At 43.7% G+C, this 22500-nt stretch overlaps 1 protein-coding gene across 1 annotated transcript in view; it reads left to right on the forward strand.

Moving 5' to 3' along the window:
- grm8a (glutamate receptor, metabotropic 8a) overlaps nt 1-22500 on the forward strand; it is a gene marked incomplete at both ends in the record, with an annotated part of 299416 nt that overhangs the window by 220484 nt on the left and 56432 nt on the right. The window contains one exon of the mRNA XM_080753986.1: nt 9829-9974. Coding sequence (XP_080610112.1) covers nt 9829-9974 — 146 coding nt within the window. The remainder of the gene's footprint in view (nt 1-9828; nt 9975-22500) is intronic.

The raw sequence follows: 22500 nt of genomic DNA on the forward strand, positions 1-22500 counted from the left end.
AGAAAATGCTATATTTCCTTTTAGTTCGCTGCCCTCACCCCTCACGCCCGTCCTCACTGCTCACAGCTCTCTCCAAGTTCCATCTCTCTCTCTCTCTCTCTCTCTGTCAGCCCCTATACTGTTTATATCACCAGCTTCGACTGCTCTCTTCGCATTCAATCGGACTTTTTCACCATTTCTCAGACGTTTGAATGCAGAGAGTATCCACAGGGTATCCACGGAGTATCCACGGGGTATCCTGTTTCCGTGCACTTTGATGTACGCATGCGCCGATATCTGTCGCCTTGAATATTATATTCCCCTCACGGGAATCGAACCCAAGCCGTGGGTTTGTTGCATGCGTGCTCTACTGACTGAGCTAATGAACGGGTGATGTGACTCCTTTTTTGTGCATTTAACTTTGACGTGGATAGTGGGGAAGATGTGCAGTGGGGTAGACGTGGATAGTGAGGGACTGAATATTTACTATTCTGTCCATAACGGCACATATCTCGGTAACGCGGCTGAGTGGGATTGGGCGCCGATGACCCCCGTGAGTCGCCACCGAGGCAAGCGAGCCGAGTTGCCGCCGAGTTGCCGCGACGTTGCTCCGTCGGGGTCTGTGGCGTGGAGCATTACACCGGGGAACAGAGAATCCATGGCCACTAGTTCGATGCTGCAATTCAGCTCAGGTTTTATTATTGTGTACCTCTGAGGTTGACCACTAGATGTCGACATTTCACTACTAATCAAGCCACTGTTTCATTGTTTTTTTCTCAACCATCCACTGTGAGATACCGGGATACCCAGTATCCGGTATCGACAGATACCTCTGCATTGAAGCGTCTGAAAACATGTGAGAATTTCGCATTAAGTGCGTTGATATCATTCGAAACAGGTGGTTTATATAGGATAATGGGATTTGAATAAGATTTGTGTCAGTTGTTAGACTTACCCTTCAGTGGCGAAACCTAACACCTCATCCGCACTGCACGAGTGAGCGACGCAACGCGATGTCCCGCAAAATACTGTCCGCATATGGAGCGTCGGCCATTGCGACGTATCGGCTACGTCGCAACGCAATGGCTGAACGTAGTAGCCTGAACCAATCAAATAAGTAAATAATAATATGAAGTGAAACAGAGAACAAGAGAAACTAGGTGCTCAGGAGGTAGCAGCAAAGTTAAAAACGTGTGGTGGGTGCTATTAGGATCAGTGGGATAAAACTTGAAAAAAGAGAAGGAGGATCCGAGCACTCAAAAAGTTAAAAAGGAGGGGAACGGACGTAAAAGCAGTGTACTTTATTTCATGACAAAATAATAAAAGCCGACATGTTTCGACCCATTCAGGGTCTTCATCAGGGCATATATGCCCTGATGAAGACCAGATCAGGATGTCATTGAAACAAATTAATTTTAAAGAGATTTCATCGCTCGCGTCACGTCGCTCAGGTCGCATCGCGGTCAGTGCGGATGAGCTGTCAGGGAATGAGGAAGTCCCAGCGTGTGCATGTCCACATGCAAGCACACACCCACACATCTGCTGTTGTATTCCAATGGGGTTTTAGTTTGCGCTCTGATAGTTATTGGTGCAGAGGTAACGACTCCGGCTTACCCTAAAACTGGTAGGAGACAAAACTGTTGATAAAAAAAAGTCTCGAATTTATTTATATTTATTTTTTCAGTTCATACTGTAAGAGATAAACAGAAAGAGGAAATTGCGAGGGAGGGAGAGAGAAATAGAGGACATGGGGTGAAAAAGAGTTGAAGATATAGAAGGAAATGAAAGCAAAAGGACAAAGAGAAAATGGAGAGCAATATACTGTAGTACTGGCAGAGAGCGAGAGCAGGGTGAGGGAAGGACATATTGATTAGTTGTATGAAATTAAAATAAGAAGAGGACAACCATTAGCATAGAGATGAAGCAGACACGTTTTAATCATTGAAAACCACCACAGAACAATGGCCATCTTACAGTCATTGCTCTTCCTACTTGGAGTGTCTCTCAATCCCGATTAAAATGGTAACCAAACTCAAGGCCAATTTCGTTTGTTTCCTGCCCTATAAACCATGTAGTGTGTGTGTGTGTGTGTGTGTGTGTGTGTGTGTGTGTGTGTGTGTGTGTGTGTGTGTGTGTGTGTGTGTGTGTGTGTGTGTGTGTGTGTGTGTGTGTGTGTGTGTGTGTGTGTGTGTGTGTGTGTGTGTGTGTGTGTGGTGTGTCGTGCGTGCGTGCGTGGTGTAAAATATTATACTATTACTCCACTTTTACTCCACTAATATTATTTGAAAACTTTAGTCAGGGTACTTTGTAGATTTTGATTATTACAAAACATACATTAACCACTTCAGCCCTATATACATTTGGGCCATTTGAAAATAGCCCAGCTACAGTATAATTCTATTCTAGATCTGCTATTTTCAAAAGTTGTGAAATGGGACATTCTGCATAATGAGCACTTTCTACTTTTGGTACTTTAAGTACATTTTGATACCAATATTTTTGTACTTTTACATTTTGAATTCCGGACTTTTATTTGTGGTACTGTACTTGAGTATTTATACATTACAGTGTTGATACTTTTACTTAATAATAAACAAATTTAAAAAAATCAGATTGTTGGATGTAAGAATGGGGTTGCATGGCATGGCCAGATAATTATCACTTTCTAATCCATGAGAAGGGCCGGCTCTTAGGAAAAGGTTTGAGAACCACCTGTGGGTTCCATCACAGTATACAGAGGTTATTCCCCCCCCCCCCCCCCCCCCCCAAGTAGCAGATTAACCTTTCACTCTTCTCTTCAGAAGACAACAAAATAGCCATCTTCAACCCTGACTCTCCTATCGATCCCCATGTCACATCAGGCATTATTTGAACGTTTAGCTGCTGTCCACACACACACCCACTCACACAGAGGGAGGGAGGGCTCTGTGTTTTCCAGTGGCCAGGCGTAGAACTTAATTTTTCTTCCAAGGTCACGTCTAGCCAAGCGTGAACCTGTCAACGGGTTGTGTCGATATCCGTCTGTGCCCACGCTGACCCCCCCCCCCCCCCCACACACACACACACAGAGCCACATGACTGACAGACACCGCTGCAACACTGACATGGCTGCAGGAAACGCTGTACCGTATGTATGTGCCAAGGAGTTATTTTAGTGAGTTCTGGTCAGCACGGTGGGTTTTTCTCAGCCTGTCAGGAAAGAGGAAGGCAGCCGGGTGTAGGCACGGATGGAAATAGAGAAGGAAAATATTTGGGAGGAGGCCAGCAAGCAGTTGGAAGGATATACTGTAGGAGGGGCTGGCTAGGACGTGAAGGGAGACAGTGAGAAACAAAAGGTGATGGAAGTGAGAGGGATAGGAAGGATGGTGGGAGAAAGAAGATAACTGCTGGAGGAAGGAAGGGAAGCCATGTTTGACTCTCGGTTAATGGAAGGAGAAAACACTGTTCATATGCTCCAAAAAACTTACTTTTATTATAGGCAACTGGCTGCAACGTTTCGACTTTACGTCTTCATCACTTTTGCCTGAGTGCTGTGCAGAATAGTCCAAGAGTCACGTGTCTCTCGGCCACTAGAGGGAGGGAGGGGAGGGGAGTCATATGAACTCAGCAGTGCTAATGGTTTCTCCGGGGTTCCCACGGGGGGAACTCTCTTCATTCATCACTTCTGGTGGCAATCAGGAAGGCAGAGATCGCCCTCTATCTCTCTATTGATTCCCTCTATCCGTATAAATATCTCTCTTTTCTCTCTCGCGCCCCTCTCGTCCTCTTCCGATTGCTTGCTGCTGCCCCCTGTCTCTGCACCTCTCCACTAACTCACTCCGTCTCTGTCTCTCCACCCGATAGCTCTCTGCACTCTCTGTCTCTCTCCACCCCTCCGCTATACTTCTCCCCGTCCCCTCCTCTCCATTACCTTCTCTCACCTCTCAGCGTCTTTGCTATAACTCTCTCCATCTCTCTGTCTCCCCACCCAGGGGTGTCACACCAAGTTCTGGGCCCTGGGTACAAGGATTCACTCACATTTTGTGCTTTAACTATTGAAAAATAGCAGATATACAAGCTCACAGCGCGGCACCGATATAATAGATCTGCTATTTTTGAAAAATCGTGAAAAAAGTCTTTGAATATTTCAAGTCCTTCTAAGGTTTTTTTTTTTTCAAAAATGATATCTATTTGGCCACGGACCCCCATCTCAAAACATTTTGTTCTAGGGACCCCCCAGAAGCAACATTTTAGTTACAGATGTTCGCTTAAAAAATACATAATTATATTCAAAAATGTGCACACATTTTCACGACAATTCAAAAGCTAAAGTATAACATACTAGGGCCCCTCCACCTTGGGCCCAATAGTAACTCAGTCCCACTTCCCCCCCTTGTGACGCCCCTGTCTCCATTTCTCCACTATAACTCTCTCCATCCATCTCCCTGTCTCTCCACCCCTCCATTAATGCCCTGCTCGCGCGACAAGATAATCGCCGGGGATATTTCCCAGACAGTCGTTCCGTTCACCAGCCTATAGATCATCCAGCCTATAGATCGGGAGTGAAAATCTGGCAGAATTGTCCTCTAGTGAAGGGTTCAAAGATCCGATCATAAGCCTCACGATTTTCTCATTTTTCAAACATTTTATTAATCCGGACGATAACTTCTGATATTGACACTGTTCAGCAGCTCTGTTATTTACACCTGCATGTGATCACAGCTGTGTGTGTTGCTCTGGCAAGCCCTATAATCTTAATAAAATCCAGTAGTGCGTGCCATTATTTTATACTCTTTTAGTGTGTGCGCGTGCATGTTAAGATAATCCTCCTGTGGTGCGGACAGATTTCCAAATCGTTTTTAGAAAACTCCTTTAGTTTGAGACCAGCTTAAAAGTCTCCATTTCTCCGTCTCTCCAATACCTCTCTCCATCTCTCTCTGTCCACTCCCTCCCTCACTCCCTCCCTCCCTCCCTCACTCACTCACTCACTCACTCACTCACTCACTCACTCACTCCTATGACCTAAGGTGGCACTGGGACTAGGGGGATATATTATTATATCTATTCATGTATTCAATCTTTCTATCTCCTATTCTTTTCTCTGTCTCTCTCTGTTTTCATGTCTTACATTTCAACTAGCGTATGGTTGTGCTAAGCGAGGGAGTCTGCCATACTGTGCCACTGTCACTTTCTCTCTATATCCTCCTATTCATTACATTCTACCCCATGCTTTTATTGGTGTACCACTGTCACTTTCTCTACACTGTATATATCTGTCTCTCTCAATACATTCTATTCCATACTTCCATTGTCCCAGAAGAGAGCTATGCTTACTAGCAGGTTTGTTAGGTGAAGGAACATATAACACAAAAGACACTACAGCTGCAACAATGAATTGTTTTATTTTATTACTTATTCTATCTATTACCAAGGAGTTAAACTATGCTCACCTGTATTTTGAGGTCTGCCATTCTTTTAGTTTAGTTTTCGAGTTTTCAAGTAGGGAGTGGAGCTCTTTAATGGGTTTGGTACTGTAGGTCCTTCCACATTAACTTGAATCCACTTGAATTTGCTTTGTGTAATGACGCTCACTACCAGGTGAAATGTATCTGAATGTTTCTAGCCTTTGGGTGATTTTACCTGTTCTAGACAGACAGACAGACAGACAGACAGACAGACAGACAGACAGACAGACAGACAGACAGACAGACAGACAGACAGACAGACAGACAGACAGACAGACAGACAGACAGACAGACAGACAGGGGAGAAGGCATTACTGCCTTACCAGAGGTAATTACTCAACATAAGTTGTTTTGATGGTGTTAAATAATGGTCTTATACAGTACGTCCTGCCTCACATAGCAGCTGCTAGTGGCCCCTGGAGGAGACGGAGCAGCCACACATAGGCTCATGATAATAAATGGAGTTCCGTCTTTCTGTAAATTCTCCGGCCATAAAGCAGTTGTGACATATTCCCCCACTCAGAGAGAGAAAACTATGGCCCGACGTCACCTGAAAGCGCCATTACTCCAGGCTTAACCCGAGCACAGTATTTCACTGCCTGGGGAAATTACCTAAACAATAATCTTTCTAACTTCTGAACAGCTCAACCGAGTGTAGGACAAATGGAAGCTGCCACACTAAGGTCTACACGCCTAGAGAAGCTTCAGCAGAAATAGCCAATAGAAGCACATGAGCAGTTTAGGATCAGCCCAATGCCTGAATTAAACGTATTGCACGCTGCCTCGCACCGAAAGCCTGTACAGGTCTGCTGTTTTGTGTGTGTGTGTGTGTGTGTGTGTGTGTGTGTGTGTGTGTGTGTGTGTGTGTGTGTGTGTGTGTGTGTGTGTGTGTGTGTGTGTGTGTGTGTGTGTGTGTGTGTGTGTGTGTGTGTGTGTGTGTGTGTGTGTGTGTGTGTGTGTGTGTGTGTGTGTGTGTGTGTGTGTGTGCGTGCGTGCGCGTGCGTGTGTGCATGTGTGAGTATACACATACAGTACATTATGTTAAATAGCTCGATAATTCTTTTGAGGAGAATAACCTTGGTCTATCCACGAGTTTCCAATGCCCCATAGTGCATTGCGCAGACGTCTGTACCGAGCTTCCGGCTCGGTACAGGGTTAGGGTTAGGGTTGCATCTGCGACGTGACGTGAGCTTGTATGTCTGCTGTTAAACCCGGAAGTTTGGTCCCGATGGTCTCCAGTAAACTCCCGCGGAAACTTGTGGATAAAGATTTGGTATAGCATACTGATGCATACTCTCATTCATAGCATACTGATGTATAGGCTACTGGTCTTGAGCCCATGTGTTGTTGTTATTTATATCAGGTCGCACTTGTTGTGATGTCACCAAGAATGCTACTCCTCATTGGCTAAGGCCCCTGCCTTTGTACTGTCGGTCATTTTTTGAGGAGAATAAACTTGACCTATCCACAAGTTTCCAACGTCCCATCGTGCATTGCGCAGGAGGTGGGCGGCAGGTCCGGCACCGCAGCCGAGCCGAGTGTGATCTACAAGCACACAACGGTCGCATCTGCGACGCAACGTGAGATTGCATGTTAGCTGTGTCTCACACATAAAATTCTACAGCAAATTCCTGTGGAAACAGGTGGATAAGGTTTTGATATAACATACTGGTCTCGCCTTTCAGCAAGCCCACAATAATAGTAGTAGGAGTAGGAGGTGTTTTCAGGTCAGGATTCCAATGTCATCCAATCAGCAGAGAGGACAGAGAACACATAACATGGAGGATACACAAGTGATATAGTGATGAGTAGACACAACTGGACCAAAAAACTGTGGAGTTCTGTCTCCTGATTGGATGGCATTGGGGTCCCAGATGAAAATTTAAATTCTATTCTATAGAGGGCTGGGGAAATGGGGAGATTCACTCATTCACTATATAGCAGTGATTATTGATTGCTTTAGCTTTTTAACAATACACTTCTTGTTTTAACCAAAATGGGAATTTACAGCAGTACTCCTGTGTTAATTATAAACAGCATCTCCTTCATAACTCCTTAATTTTTTGTTGTTGTTGATTAAAATGTCTGAGAATGTATAATATCACCAAATGTAGCCTACTCTGTATATTTCCCTATAGTAGACCATCTTTCTACATAATCATATTCTTTGAATGTCCTTTGTTTCATGTTCCAGGAAGCTCAATACAGACATCATACCATTTTATGCCCATACATGGAGATCCCTGTCTGTAGAACCAGCCATCCAGATATGGTCTGTCTTGGCCATCTGTCTTGGGCATATATGGATTCTGTTAGTGTGGTATGTGTCCGATTTGAAGTCCTGTTAGATATGGGCTTAATATTGATGACATCAGGGAACTCCATATATGGGCATAAAAGGGATTCTGTTAGTGTGACATCACAGTGAAGCCAGAGCGTGATGTCAGAGCGGCAAACCCATTCTGTTAGAGTGGTTCCCTTGACATCACAGTGATGTCAGAGCGTGATGTCAGATCGGCAAACCCATAGACGGTAAAAATGTGTACACGTCCAGGCGGACGGAGTCAGCATGCCGTTTCACATACAGTACTAAACTGCGACCTTTGATCGCAATAAGCCTCCTATTTCTGGGAGAAACTTTCGCTGGAAAATAGCCAATCTGCAAGTTTAAAGCGTGTAACGTTTACGACGCGTTGTAAGCTTGTAGATGGGCTAATGGATATATGCTAGCCTAGTGTATTTAATTTTACGCGAAAACAGAAAAGTAGCATAGTGCCCTGGGGCAGTGGTTCTCAACCTTTTCAGGCCATGACCCCCAAAATAATCATATTTTAACTGGGGACCCCCCAACCTGACAAGCACTAACATAACATGGTTCTATTGTGAAAATAGCAGATCTACATGCTCACAACGCAAGGTTGCCTGGCTGGCTCCAGCCCATAGACCCGCCCACTCTCTGAGCAGACTGGTTCTCTTGGTCTGGTGTTGTCCAACATATTCTCACCTTTAAAGTGTCATACAACCGACGCCTTTTCAAGTACTGTGCTGCTTCGGACGATGGGACGCTTTGGGATTGCCTACTGTGTCAAGGGTTGGACGAATTGGGTATGGCCAGTGGTCTAAGAAGACCACTATAAACGACGGAGCCGCACCGTCTCAGGCGCCGATGAGCCCCGAGAGCCGCCGCCGAGGGAGCGGCAGCGACCGAGTCGCCGCGGCGAACGGTGCGAACGGCGCATGAGCCGACTCAGCGGCGTTACCGAATTATGTACCGTTATGGACAGAATAGTAAATTTTGACCAGGGGACTGCTTCCGCGTCCGAATGCGGCTCAAAGAAGGGACTACGTTATTATCCACGTTGTCAAAGATAAAAGCGCAAAAAAAGGAATTTCCCAGTCGTCTCCTTAGCTCAGTCGGTAGAGCATGATAACAGCTAAAATTGAGACCGGGGTTCGATTCCCTGTGACTGGAAAATATTCCAGTAAACACATGTCGGCGCATGCGTACTAAGACTCTCCGTTCTCCTTCCGTTCTCGTCTGACCGTAGACGCTGTAAACATTCCAAAGTGTCGCACGGGTGAAGCAGAAAGCGAGTTGGAAACGCGTCGGGAGGGTGAAGCAGTTGGGGTGAGAATGGGCTGTGTTGTCATATGATGCTGAAGTTTCTTTGGTTTCTTCAGTACCAAACCAATTAAATCAATGCAATTCGGGGGAGGGGGTGGGTCTAACGAGAGAGCAAATCAGCAGAAAAAGAAAATCAACAGAAACAGTGGAGGTAGGGGGAACTCAGCCAGAACTCTTAATTGCTCCTTTTGAACTTCAAAGGGGTTGTGAACTGTGGTAATTGATTGAGCCATACAAGTGTCAATAGCTTGTTAGTGATCTCTCTAATCAACGAAACATCAAAGACAATGACCTGTTTGATGCCTGTCATATAGAGGGGAGGGGGAGGGGGGAATGTTTTTGTGTACACACACGTCAAACACAACCCCTCCCACCAGATCTGTTGTGATTGGGAATTTCAAATCCCCTCCCCCTTGAAATCTTTACAATGGGGACAATGTCTGACTCAAGCTCAGCGCAGAGTCTGAAATCAAGCTAAACGCAAGGCATTGTGAGCATGTAGATCGGCTATTTTCACAATTTCTGCCTCTAATATAGAGGGAAGTTTAATTTGTTGTCTTAGAAATGTGCAGATACCTTCTATACACCCAATATGTGTTTTTTTGAGAATAGAATGTTGCACATTAAGGTAATCACCTGAGGACCCCCCCAAAATAATTTGGGGATCCCTCTGGGGGTCCCGACCCACAGGTTGAGAACCACTGCCCTGGGGGACTCCGGTCAACCAAGTATAGCCTATGTAGATTTTAAGTGGTTGAACGGCTTTGTCTTGCTTTCCAGGAAGTGCGGGTACGCCGGTGGTGTTCAACGAGAACGGAGACGCTCCGGGGAGGTACGACATCTTTCAGTACCAGGTCACCGGCAGGAATGGATCTACGACAGAGTACCGAAAGATCGGGACTTGGACCAACCGATTACACCTGAATGTGAGTGCTTTGGCACGCACGCACGCACGCACGCACGCACGCACGCACGCACGCACGCACGGGCCCCCCATGAATGTTAACTATTGAAAAATAGCAGATATACAAGCTCACAGCGCGGAGCTTGTGTATCTGCTATTTTTGAAAAATCGTGAAAATGTGTGCAAGAAACCTATGTCAAGGACCCCCAAGATGATATGTATTTCGCCACGGACCCCGATCTCAAAATATTTAGTTCCAGGGACCCCCAGAAGCAAAATTTGAGTTAGAAATGTTCGCTTAAAAAAGACATTATATTCAAAGATTTTCACACATTTTCACAACTTTTCAAAAATAGCAGATCTACAAGCTCGCAGCGCTGCACTCGGTGCCGCGCTGTGAGCTTGTATATCTGCTATTTTTCAATAGATAAAGTTATTAGGGCCCCTCCACCTTGGGCCCCAGTAACTCAGTCCCACTTTCCTACCCCTTGTGACGCCCCTGCACGCACGCACACACCTCCTGGTTTTCTTTTGGCAGGCGCAATCACACAAAAGTACCTAAACAGATTCTGTGATGTGATTCAAATTCACAGTCAGTATTATTACTTTTTTTCCCCCTTTTTGGAGCTGTGTGGAACAGAGCTCCCCATAGGCAGCAATGTGTGTCCTCACCGTCAAGTGAGAACTCACCGTCAAGTGAGAACTGTCCCGTTGAGTTTGAACAGGATCTGCGCATGCGCGACCGCACACACACACACACACACACACACACACACACACACACACACACACACACACACACACACACACACACACACACACACACACACACACACAGCTCCACTTCGAACCGAGGTTTGATTTTTTTTTTAAAGACATTTGGACAAGGACTCAGAGAGAGATTTATTTGAAAAGTACATTCCGATAAACAATCAGAGCCCTAGAAATTCAAAACAAGAAAAGATCAAGAGAGTTACATGAAAACACATGAAAGGAGTGGGGGGAAAAAAACAGTCAGATGACAAGAAAGATGAGATGGAAACGCATGGCAGTCACTGTATATTAACGAAGGGAGACTGGCTGGTAAACAGCCCTCTAATGAGACTCCACTACTGATCATCCTGTGTGTGTTTGTATACATACTATATGAGCGTACTCTGTGTGTGTGTGTGTGTGTGTGTGTGTGTGTGTGTGTGTGTGTGTGTGTGTGTGTGTGTGTGTGTGTGTGTGTGTGTGTGTGTGTGTGTGTGTGTGTGGTTCATTAACCACTTCAACAGTAGATTACACTGGATATACGGTGCTTACTGTAGTTGACTGGGGTACCGCAGGGGTCTATCTTTGGCTCCCTCCTTTTTTCCCTTTACACCAAATTTCTTTGCCGGTAATAGCCAACCTGCAGGATTTGTGAGCTTGTACATCTGCTATTTTCTCCAAATGTTCACCTATTTTGACATGCCCAGAATAGTGACGCTATAGGGTCACACTGCGGTCGATCCCCTTGAGCCCCATTGTCCATGTCTGGGGGGTAACATTAGCCAAACATAGTCAATCTACAAGCTCACAATGCTTGCAACGCGCTGTGAGGCTTTTTTATTTTAAGGAATACTTTTGAAAAAATGTTGGAATAGTTTTTAATTAAATGTTGTGATATCTTTTTTTAAAACCTTTTTAAATCTTTTGAAATAATATATATCGGTATAGGCTATAGGACCGAACAATTGAGATATTTACTTGCGACCCAATAATCGGTCGGCCACCCAAATGTGGGTCCCTGCCGACCCACTGTTTGGGAAACAGTCGTGTTGAGTAGACTGTCCAGTACAGAGAAACTCAGGTCTCAAGTCTAGAGGGATTAAGTGGTTAAAACACAATGTAAAATCCCACAGAATGTATATAGGTGCTATATACCAAGACTGTGTGTGCATAACAATGATGTAGAACAACTTTTACAAAATGTCCACTGTAGGAAAAGGTTTTTATGAAAAGGAACCTTGACGTGAGAAAGTGACTCTGAGAATTGGAATTCTAACTTTTCAGACAATTTAAACATATGACACCTACAGTATTGGTTTTGATGCAAATTACATGCACAGGGAGTCAACACAGTGACAGTTCTCTCCCTGCTGGAGAAGCAAGCAGTATTTATACACAATATACTGTACTGTACTGTAAATGCTGTGGCGTAACAAGCCAACAGTGGGCCACGGCGCGGGATGGTCACCACATTTACCGACAGCACGGGTGGGCCCCAAATAGGGCATTCACGAATAGTGATTTTTAGCATTCGAATTCGAATACCTCAAAGTATTCGAATAGTCGAATATTCGACAGGAAATATATATATATATATATATATATATATATATATATATATTTTTTTTTTTTATCCAGTAAAAGCTAGCAATTCTCGGTCTAGTAGTGACAGTTGCATTAGCTGGCTCTTCCTCCATCATGACATCGAGTTTGCTGGCTGGCCGTTGTTTTTCCCACTGGTAATTAATTAGTTCTGGGAGACGAAACGTGACGCATGACAGCAGTATAGATAGAGCATTAACAAATTCATCCACCAATGGCACTGACAACTCATTCTTATGACTTCCTATCTAGACAAGCTGTATAAACCATGAAGAAATTATATTTATAAAAAAAAAAACAATAAAAAAAAACATATATATATATATATATTATATATATATATATATATATATATATTATATATATATTATATAATACTACACATTAAATATGTTATACAAATAAATACAGTATGTATAAATATTATTCAACATTGTACACAGATATCCAGGGAGAGTGGGATGATTTTGGATGCTGTGGAAAGATTTGTGCAGAAAGAATTACACATTTGTTTTGTTTACTATATTTACTCTCAGTGTAATATTAGTCTGTTTATGTTTAGTTCTCAGTGACAGTAACATTTATGCGTTTTACACTGGCATAGTTTCTTTTCCCCCCGCTGGCTTAAGTCATCAATTGCCCGGGTTGAACAATATATCAACGAATTTGAACTGATCGCCGTTTCCTCTTTAGTGAGGGAGGGTAGGATGAGATCAGCCAGAGAATCAGAGCAGTGGGATCGGTGTTACGTTTGCTTTACTGCCCCCTGGCAATGAAAAGAAAGCTGAGCCCGAGGGCATGGCTCTCCATCTACAGACACCTATATGGTCTTGAAATTTGTGGGTTGGGTCATGACCAAAATAATTAGATTGTGGACACAGTTCTCTAGAGGGTGGCCGGCATGTCCCTTATAGTCCAGTAATTTTAGGCCAGAATTAGGCTAAACCTAGGACAAATTGCAATAGTAGCAAACTCAACTGATTTTGTATCCCGACCTCAATATGTCCTTAGTGAGAGAAAAAAAATCCCAAAGAATCCCATCACGGGAAAGTTTTGAAAACGACCTACCTACCTTCACTTACTATACACTACACTATAAAGGAAAAAATGACTCCCAAAGAATCTGCTTTAAGTGGGATGTGTGGGGGTCAAACTAGGGGTTTATAATTATTCTGAATCCATTGCAAGCATTTGTTTTGCATGAAAAACATTCCAAAACTGCCACTACTGTTGAAACTTTTAAATCACTATAGAATCAAGTCCCCATTTTTATGTCGCCGTGAAAAAAAGGGTTTCTCTGCGATTGAAGCTTTTTTGGAAGTATATTTCAAGATAAAGCAGTTTCTTTGCAGTAGCAATGAATGGAGATTACGCTTCCTGATGATGGCGGCCGAGTTGCATCAAGGGATATGAAGTCTTTTCACTCATCAGCCGCCGCCGCAGCACCTGTTTACATGGTTACCATAGTAACCAGCTGACACGTCCCTGGACGTGATAACGGGGCCGTGGCGTCGCACCGCCGTAATTCGTATCACGTTCCTGGACGTAATTGGCATCGGAAGTGTTAATACATTTTGATACTAATACTTTTGTACTATAATTCCGATTACCTGACCTTTACTTGTGTTACGCCCACTGGGCCTAGGGGTGTTTGCAGGCGGAACAAAGGCAAGGTGGTATATGCCAAAAATAAGGTTTTATTTACAATAGATCAATTATATTTACAGAGGAGTAAGTTTGAGGTTGCTGAATATGGCTGAGTGGTGAGGCAGGGCAGGGCGGGCACCCACGACAGGAAGACAAACAGAAATACAGAAAACTATTCCCTACTCTAAAAGAGGTTAAAGCCCAAATCTGACTAACTGACTATCACCCAAACACTTCCCTACCTGCCTACACTACCTAACCTAACCAAAACGTGTACAGAATGGTAACCCAGCCCCTATCTAGAAGTGACCTAACACAGAGAACACTATAACTACAAAAATACTTACAGATACCTTACCCCTGCTCACCACTATAACATGGACTCAGAAAAGAAGAGCAACCTGTACACACTCACACAAAGGCTAACAGAAACGGCTACAAACAGCTACACCTGCTCCGGTGGGCACGCTGTCACTAAGCTACACTCATAGCTACACAGACAGAGTGACAGCGGCCATGAGTGTCTTCTTCATGGTGCTTTTAGGGGACGGACAGAGTGCTGATTGGCTGGAGGTGGCAGAGTGACAGGAACCTTCCTCCAGCAGGAATCTGCAGACCTAGACAGGCGTGCGCACATCCAACATAGAACCCAATACAGATCCCCACTCAATGTAGTCTAAGTTATTAACCTTGTCCGTAACAACTTGTAACAGAGTATTTCTACTTTGGAGTATTGATACGTTTACTTACATTAAGTAAGACATGTGAGTACTTTTTCCACCACTGCCCCTAACTGCACCTGATGAGCAGAGTGGTGCCTTTGCATGGTTGCCTCCACCGTCAGCAGAGTGGTGCCTTGCATGGTTGCCTCCACCGTCAGCATGTGAAATGGGCGAATGTAATGCACATTGTAAGCACTGTGGATAGAGACGCTGTATTAATGCGCCATTTACCATTTTTATTTTACCATTTTAATCTACCATAAACGCTCTAATAGCAGTCTGGGCCTTTATTTACCACATACAGAGAGAATCATACCTTAATTGGAGTCAGGATATTATTAGAGACCGTAAAGAAAAGTAATGTCGGCACAGAGTTTAATGTTGTCTGTGATTTATTGGGCCTTATTTCACCTTCGGCCAAATATTGTTTTTTTGAATAGAGGCTAATAAAGCACACACAGCATTATGCACAGTGTGGACATTAACTATTTTCAGTATTTCTTTTTTTGTGGGAATGTTCCTACAGTATCCCAGTCTTTTCATCTATTTCTTTTTTTTTATAGTTAAGCTCTTGTTTTAATAATATATCATGATTTAGTAATGGTGAATTAAGATACGTATGAGTGCAAGACCTTTGTTGTTGTTAGAATTAAGGAATGCATAACTCATAGCATAGGAAAGAGGCAGCATGGGCTTATTTAGATACTGTACTGGACCATAGATCTTCAACAGGAGGACCTGGACCTTCTAAGGGGTCTTTAGAGTTACCACAGCCAAATTGTTGGGTGATAGAAACTTTGTTTCTTCCATTAACCACTTGAACCCTAGCATCTGTATTCTGAGGGGAAGAACATTTACCGAAAATGGTCGACCTTTGCACCTTTCTTTCCCTCTTTTTATTCCCTCTACACCAAATCTCTTCGCCGAACAAAGCTCACAATGCATTGCTGAACGTCCGCCACAGAATAGGGTTGCTGTGTGCCCCCCTGTTGGGTGGTATTTTAGTCCGTTTCTGGCCAAGGGGGTGTTGTTGGGGAATCCACATTAGCAGCATGAAGCTTAGGGATTGGTCGAGAGGATTGTTTTGGTGTGCGCTGGTGGAAGTTTGTATGAAACTCTGTTAAAACCAGAGAGTAAATTTGGAATGATAAACTAAGGATTACGTCTCTGCCAGAGGTCAACCATGTGTTATTGTGTTGCCCAGTCTGCGATAGAGCCAAATATCAAACCTGACAGATATTCAGAAACGCTTAGAAAGCTCTCGCGGAGCGCTGGAATACGTTGCAGTGTGTACTAGTCTTATGAAGGGAGTGCACTCCAGGGAATAGAGATGGACAACTTACTGCATAAAGTTATTTATTAGCACGTGCTAATAAATGTGCCTACAAATTAACTTCATGCTAGTTGTCCATGTCCATCTCTATTCCCTGGAGTGTGCAGTCCCTTCTTATGAAGGTCCATCCCTACTTTTTTACAATTACATACTAACCAGTAAGACTCCCTAATCGGTTATCGCCACAAATAGGGCAAAAATGTGTTTTTCCAAAATCTTCCTGATCCATGTTGATGACATGAGTGTAGACATACTGTGTAGCGATTTGCGTGATTTTAGGGCAAAAACTGTAGGAGCAGTGTCCAAAAATGTGTTTTAAAAATCGGCCTGAAGGTGGCGCTAAAAGAGGGCCATGTGAGAAATGAGGGGTGGGGTCTCCGCGTTGCCTTGGTGGACGAATAGGTACCGGCCCCGGCTCTCCCGGACGCTCCTAGCCCGAGTTACAGCATTTTATGTGAGCTGCAGTGGAGGGGTCCTCCACTGGGGGCGCCACCACTTTTGCATCCGTTCTGGAGCACCAGGAGTGGGTGGTCCCCAGGAATTCCCCGTGAGCAGCCCCGTTGGGGTGGTCATTTTTGCAGATTTGGTCATTTTTTACACCTGGGGGTCCCCCAGGGACCTGGGGGTCCCTGGAGCTCCGGGGGTCCTTGGAGGTTGTAGTTTGGCAGGTAAGGAGTGTGTGTGCAAAATTTGGCATGGATGGGGGCAACGGTTGTGGAGATATGAGCAGGGCAAAAGTGTGACGTGTGACAGACAGACGGACGGACGGACAGACGGACAGCCGGTGGAGGTTTTGATAGTAAATGCGACCTACGGTCGCAACAATTGTAAATAGGCTGCAGAACATGGAGGCACACTGTTGCATTGTTTGATTGTGATTGAGCAAAGCTGTGACATACTGAGTCATAGGTAGTGTTGACATTTGGTTCATGCTGTAGCTATTATAAGGTCACTTTAAAGTCATAGTGTGCAAGCACTTTGACTGGGCCCTGATATGCATGGTGCCGTCTCCCTCTGACACAGACACAAAATGTCTCTCTTAACCCTTAAGTGCTGTTCGGGTCATCTTGACCCGTTTTACATTTTCATTTGTAAAAAAAAGGTAGAAGTTCACATTTTTTCCACCTGAAACTCACTGGCCTTAAAGATTCTTCTGAGATGAACATTTAAAAAAAATATTTTTGCACTACAACCATGCTACACCCCCCTCATATCTTTTTGAACCTTAAGGCGAGACACTACAGGTGAATAGGGTAAAAAAATTAACTAATAGCTACCACAATGAAACTTTTCCTGTTGATTACTTACATCAAAACTAAGATTTTTTGAATTACAAGTTTTCTGAAATCATATGTTTAGATATGCAAATGAGGCATTATATGCGCTAATAATGCCCAATTTGCAATTTAGCTCTTTCAATGTTTAATGTGATATAGCAAAGCAGAAATGCAAACATTTACCATATATATCATATGAATTGTTTGGTATTGAGTCAAAGTCAATGTATCATGATGATTTATTAAGTTAAAATTTATATTAGTGTTTTTTTTTTAAACCAAATATCCCCCGGGTCAAAATGACCCGAACAGAACGAAGGTGTAGTGAATCTGAACAGAACTTAAGGGTTAATCGGTTTCTTTCTCACATGAATGCATACAGGATTGCATTCCTTTCATGCTCCCTCTCTCTCTCCTTTTGCTCTCCAGCTTCTATAAAACGCACGCACACACGAGTGTACTGCATATGTGAGTATCCACTCAGGACTTGATTTGTCAGACCGCAGGACATACAGAGAGAGAGAGAGAGAGAGAGAGAGAGAGAGAGAGAGAGAGAGAGAGAGAGAGAGAGAGAGAGAGAGAGAGAGAGAGAAACCTCTATTCATATGGCAAGCCTAGTGCGACCCCACAGATCCATGAAGGCAAGGCAGTTTTGTTTTCATGGCGCTTTTCAACAACAAGGCAATTCAATGTGCTTCACACAGAACATTAAGCAAAGGAAACGCCACTATACAATGACAATAGGATGCGTAAAACTAAAGGAGAAAAACATAAATGAACAGTTACTGTGCAGAAGAAAAGGGATATAAGAAAGGTAACTCAATCAAAGGCAGCGGCAAACAAAAGGGTATTTTATACTGTAGAGTTTTAAAATAAATACGAGTGGTGGCAGACCTGCACATTTCTGGGAGTTTGTTCCAGGTAAAGCTAAACGCTGCTACCCCACGTTTAACTTTGGTTTTAGGGACTTAAAGCAGACCTTTCCCAGATGACCTGAGAGGTCTGGATGCTATGGTTCATGATGATCAGTGGTGGAAAAAGTACTCACATGTTTACTGCAATATAGAAATACTAGGCTGCACCCACATCAAAGTAACTATGAGGGTGGATTCCCCATTCCACCAATGCATTTCAATGGGAAAGGAGCGGTTTCATGCCAGTAGAGGATTTTTGAAAAATCAAAACAGAAAAAAATAAATAAAAAATAAAATAAACGCTCCATTTTGATTGAAATACATTGGCGGGATGGGGAATCCACTCTCGAATTCAAAAGTACCAAAAGTATAAAGTACAATAATTGTATTGGAGTAAAAGTACAATATTTGGATCCGAGATGTAATGGAGTAGAAGTGGAAATTGGAAATACTCAAGTAAAGTACATATAACTCAAAATTGTACTTAAAGGGGCACTCCACCACTTTTCAACCTATGTTCATATAATTGGTCCTCACTCAAAAATAGCTTTTTTTTTTTTTTTTTTCTCAGAGGAGGGCTGTTGGCAGGTCAGAAACCCATCGTCTTGTGACATCATCGATTGCCAATCCAGCTTATAGAAACTGCAGGCTTTCTATTCCTGAAATAGAAAATTGTTCTCACGATAATAAAAATGATGATGTCACAAGACGATGGATTCTGAACTTCCCACAGATCTCCTAGGAGACTTGGACTGAGTAGAAAAAAATTGTGATATTTTATCATGAACATTAGTGAGGACCTATTATATGAAGACAGGTTGAAAAGTGGTGAACTACTCCTTTAAGTACAGTACTTAAATGCCCTTAAATGCCCCTATTCTGGGGGGAAGGTTCACCAAAAATAGCCGTTCTACAAGCTTGTGAGCTTGTAGATAGAATATTCCAAATATTATCAAATTATCTCGCGGCACCCCTGGACTGGCATCACGGAACCCCAGGGTGCCCCATCACCCACTTTGAAAACGCCTGATCTAAGAACCGGAGTGATACGCTGTCTTGGTATTAGGACTAGAACAGCAGGGTGTGCACGGCGCAGTGTCAGTTCCCGCCTGAAGAAGCCCTTTAGAGCGTTTCCAAACTGCTCAGTCCATGACCCCTGAAAAATAATCATATTTGAACTGGGGACCACCCACCCTGAATTGTAGGCATTACTTTTAATTTGACTTGTCGTTACCACAGATTGTGAAAATAGCCGAACTACAAGCTTCATACTGTTTTAACCAAAGGAAATGAGAGGTGCAGATCATGTAGGGACACAGGCAGAATGACTTCTCCAGTGGATCATTAGAGCGCTTGTTTAAACATTTATGCCTGTGATCCAATCTGCCACTCGTCCCACAGTGCACGCACCTACTGTACACGTATGTGACAAATAAGACCCCTCACATCTTCAGTCTCTCCCGCCCCATAAATGTATTAACGAGCCCTTTTGGCTTTTCAAGTGATGTCTGTGACAAACCCATACCGAGGACGAGAGACTGGGTGACGCGAGTGACACCCGCTCCTCTCCAGCGAGGGATCATGGTTTAATGATCAGCCACGCGTTCAGCTTTGTATGCCACCCCGCTCCCAATTTGGGAACCCCTGACGCGTCTGCACGACAGCTGTGACCCAGTTTCTAGGATCTCAACTGATTAAAAAACCTACTGTAGCAAACAAGACAAATAATGTGTGTGTGTGTGGGGGGGGGGGGGGGGGGGGGGGGGGGGGAGAGAGAGAGAGAGAGAGAGAGAGAGAGAGAGAGAGAGAGAGAGAGAGAGAGAGCGCTACTGGGTTATGCATGACCACCAGACATCAAAGTAGAGACTGGAGGGTGTTTCTTTTTTATTAATGTTTTTTATTTTATTTATTTTATTCCAAAGGAATCTGCCCCGAGAGGACAAAGAGTCTCTCCACTTTGAAATTAAAATAATGTCCTTATTGCGCAGTTGTTTTAACATAGCATGAAAAAGGGGCCAATGCGTTTCAGTTCATTGGGGACACTTGGGGACAGCTGTTAATGAAGACATTTTTCTCTTATTTTTTTCGTTGTAAACTGTGGACTGGGACTGTGGGTCTTCTTGGCTTTATTGAGAAAGAATAGATGAGTGGGGGGTTCATAGGAGAGCTGGAGACATGGACCTCGTCCTCTGGGACACCAGAGGTTCGTGGGGGTCCAGCTACTGGTAAATTATTGTCTGGTGTGAGGTGCTTTTATTGAAAAGTGAAGAATGACCCTTTATTCTCAGGTGTGTGTGTGTGTGTGTGTGTGTGTGTGTGTGTGTGTGTGTGTGTGTGTGTGTGTGTGTGTGTGTGTGTGTGTGGGCGTGTGTGGGCGTGTGTGTGTGTGTGTGTGTGTGTGTGTGTGTGTGTGTGTGTGTGTGTGTGTGTGTGTGTGGGGGCGTGTGTGGGCGTGTGTGTGTGTGTGTGTGGGCGTGGGTGTGCGTTCCGTAAAATGCCCACAATGAATAAAAGAGCATGTTCTCTTCTTCTGCCCTCTGACCCTGGATGCTGTCTATGGTGCTGAGTCGTGCATATCGGAGAGAAAGGTCGGTTATTGATTTGCACGTTGTGTGTAGCCTATACAGAACTTCTTTGTAGAAATCTTTGTAGAAAAGAATGCCCGCCTCTAGTGTATTTAAAGTTTTTTTTTAAATCCATAACTGAGATAAGAGTAAACAACATTGTGCGTTGTGTTATGCTGTAGATGGTTCAGTTGCCCCGGAATGCTGTGTTAGGAATGTTGTTTTCCTGGCCGTTGACCTCTCAGGTAACCTTGCCCCGCCATAGTGTTTTCTCCATCGACACCGCTGTGGGTTTTGGTTGTTTTTGAGGTCCTTGAGGTGGCTTATTAGGGGGAGTCATTTAGCGTTGGCTATTCAAAAATAGCAGATAGGCTATACGCTAGCAGGGGTGTCGCACCAAATGCTGGGCCCTGGGTACTTTAACTGTTGAAAAATAGCAGATATAATAGCAGATGAGTGCCGATTTTTGAAAAATCGTAAAAGTTTGTGCAAGGCTTGCACAAATAATAATAATAATAATAATTAAAAAAAAAAATATATATATATATATATATATATATATATATATATATATATGTTTCTATGTCAGTGGTGCTCAAACCTTTTCATGTGAAGGACCCCATCTCAAAATATTTAGTTCCAGCGACCCCCCCATAAGCAAAATTTGAGTTTCAAATGTTCGCTTAAAGAAATACAGATTTGCACACATTTTCACGTCTTTTCAAAAAATAGCAGATATACAAGCTCACAGCGCGGCACTCGTAAGCTTGTATATCTGCTATTTTTCAATAGCCAAAGTATAAAATAATTAAGGCCCCTCCACCTTGGGCCCTAGTAACTCAGTCCCACTTTCCGCCTCCCTTGTGACGCCCCTGGAAGCTAGTCAACAAAAAAAAGCCTGAACCAGATCACAGATCAACAGCTAATACTGCAAAGAAGTCTTATGAAAATAGCAGATTGACAAGCTCCACAACGCGTTGTATCAGGGATGTGCTGGGCCCCTGATTCAGCCTGGGAAAAAGAGTTGTAGAGGCCCTCATTGCGCGCTATAGAGAGAGATCTCTCTCTATAGCGCTGCTGCTACTCAAAGATTTGCCATTTCAGATCATGACAAGTGACAAGCCAGTGGGCCAATTACTGTACATGAGTTATATTTCGTCGTTGTCGGGTGGAAAACTTGTATGTCCAAAACCGTTTGTTTTGTATTTATCATTTTAAAAAATGATTTAAACTAGTGAAAACAGCCGATCTACAAGCACACAACGCCTCGCATTGCGAGGCGTTGTGTGCTTGTAGATCAGCTGTTTTCACTACTTTTGTGCGACGGCCTTGTATGATGAAGCAGGGATTTGCTTTGCAAAAAAATTTATCAATTTGAAACTTGGAGATACGAGGTTTCTGCCTGACAGTGACGATTTACTTTGTTCGCCGCCCAGCCCCCAAAATGGAACGAAGGCCGACATTTTATTTTTTTCCTAATGGCCGGCCTGGGAATGAACCGTCCGTTTGGGAGTTGTCCCGCTTTTCCCAATGGCCAGCACGTCCCTGTCAACAGCTAATACTGCAGAGAAGTCTTATGAAAATAGCAGATTGACAAGCTCCACAACGCGTTGCATCGTAGCGCTTTGTGAGCTTGTATGTAGACCGGCTATTTCCAAATGGCGCAAGTAAATCGTGCTGAAGTGGTTAATGCGACTAAGTAAGTCGGAGAGGCTTATTGTTGGTATCAGCCAGAG

Source organism: Nannobrachium achirus (assembly GCF_963921795.1).
Source record: "Nannobrachium achirus genome assembly, chromosome: 23".
NCBI lineage: Eukaryota > Metazoa > Chordata > Actinopteri > Myctophiformes > Myctophidae > Nannobrachium > Nannobrachium achirus.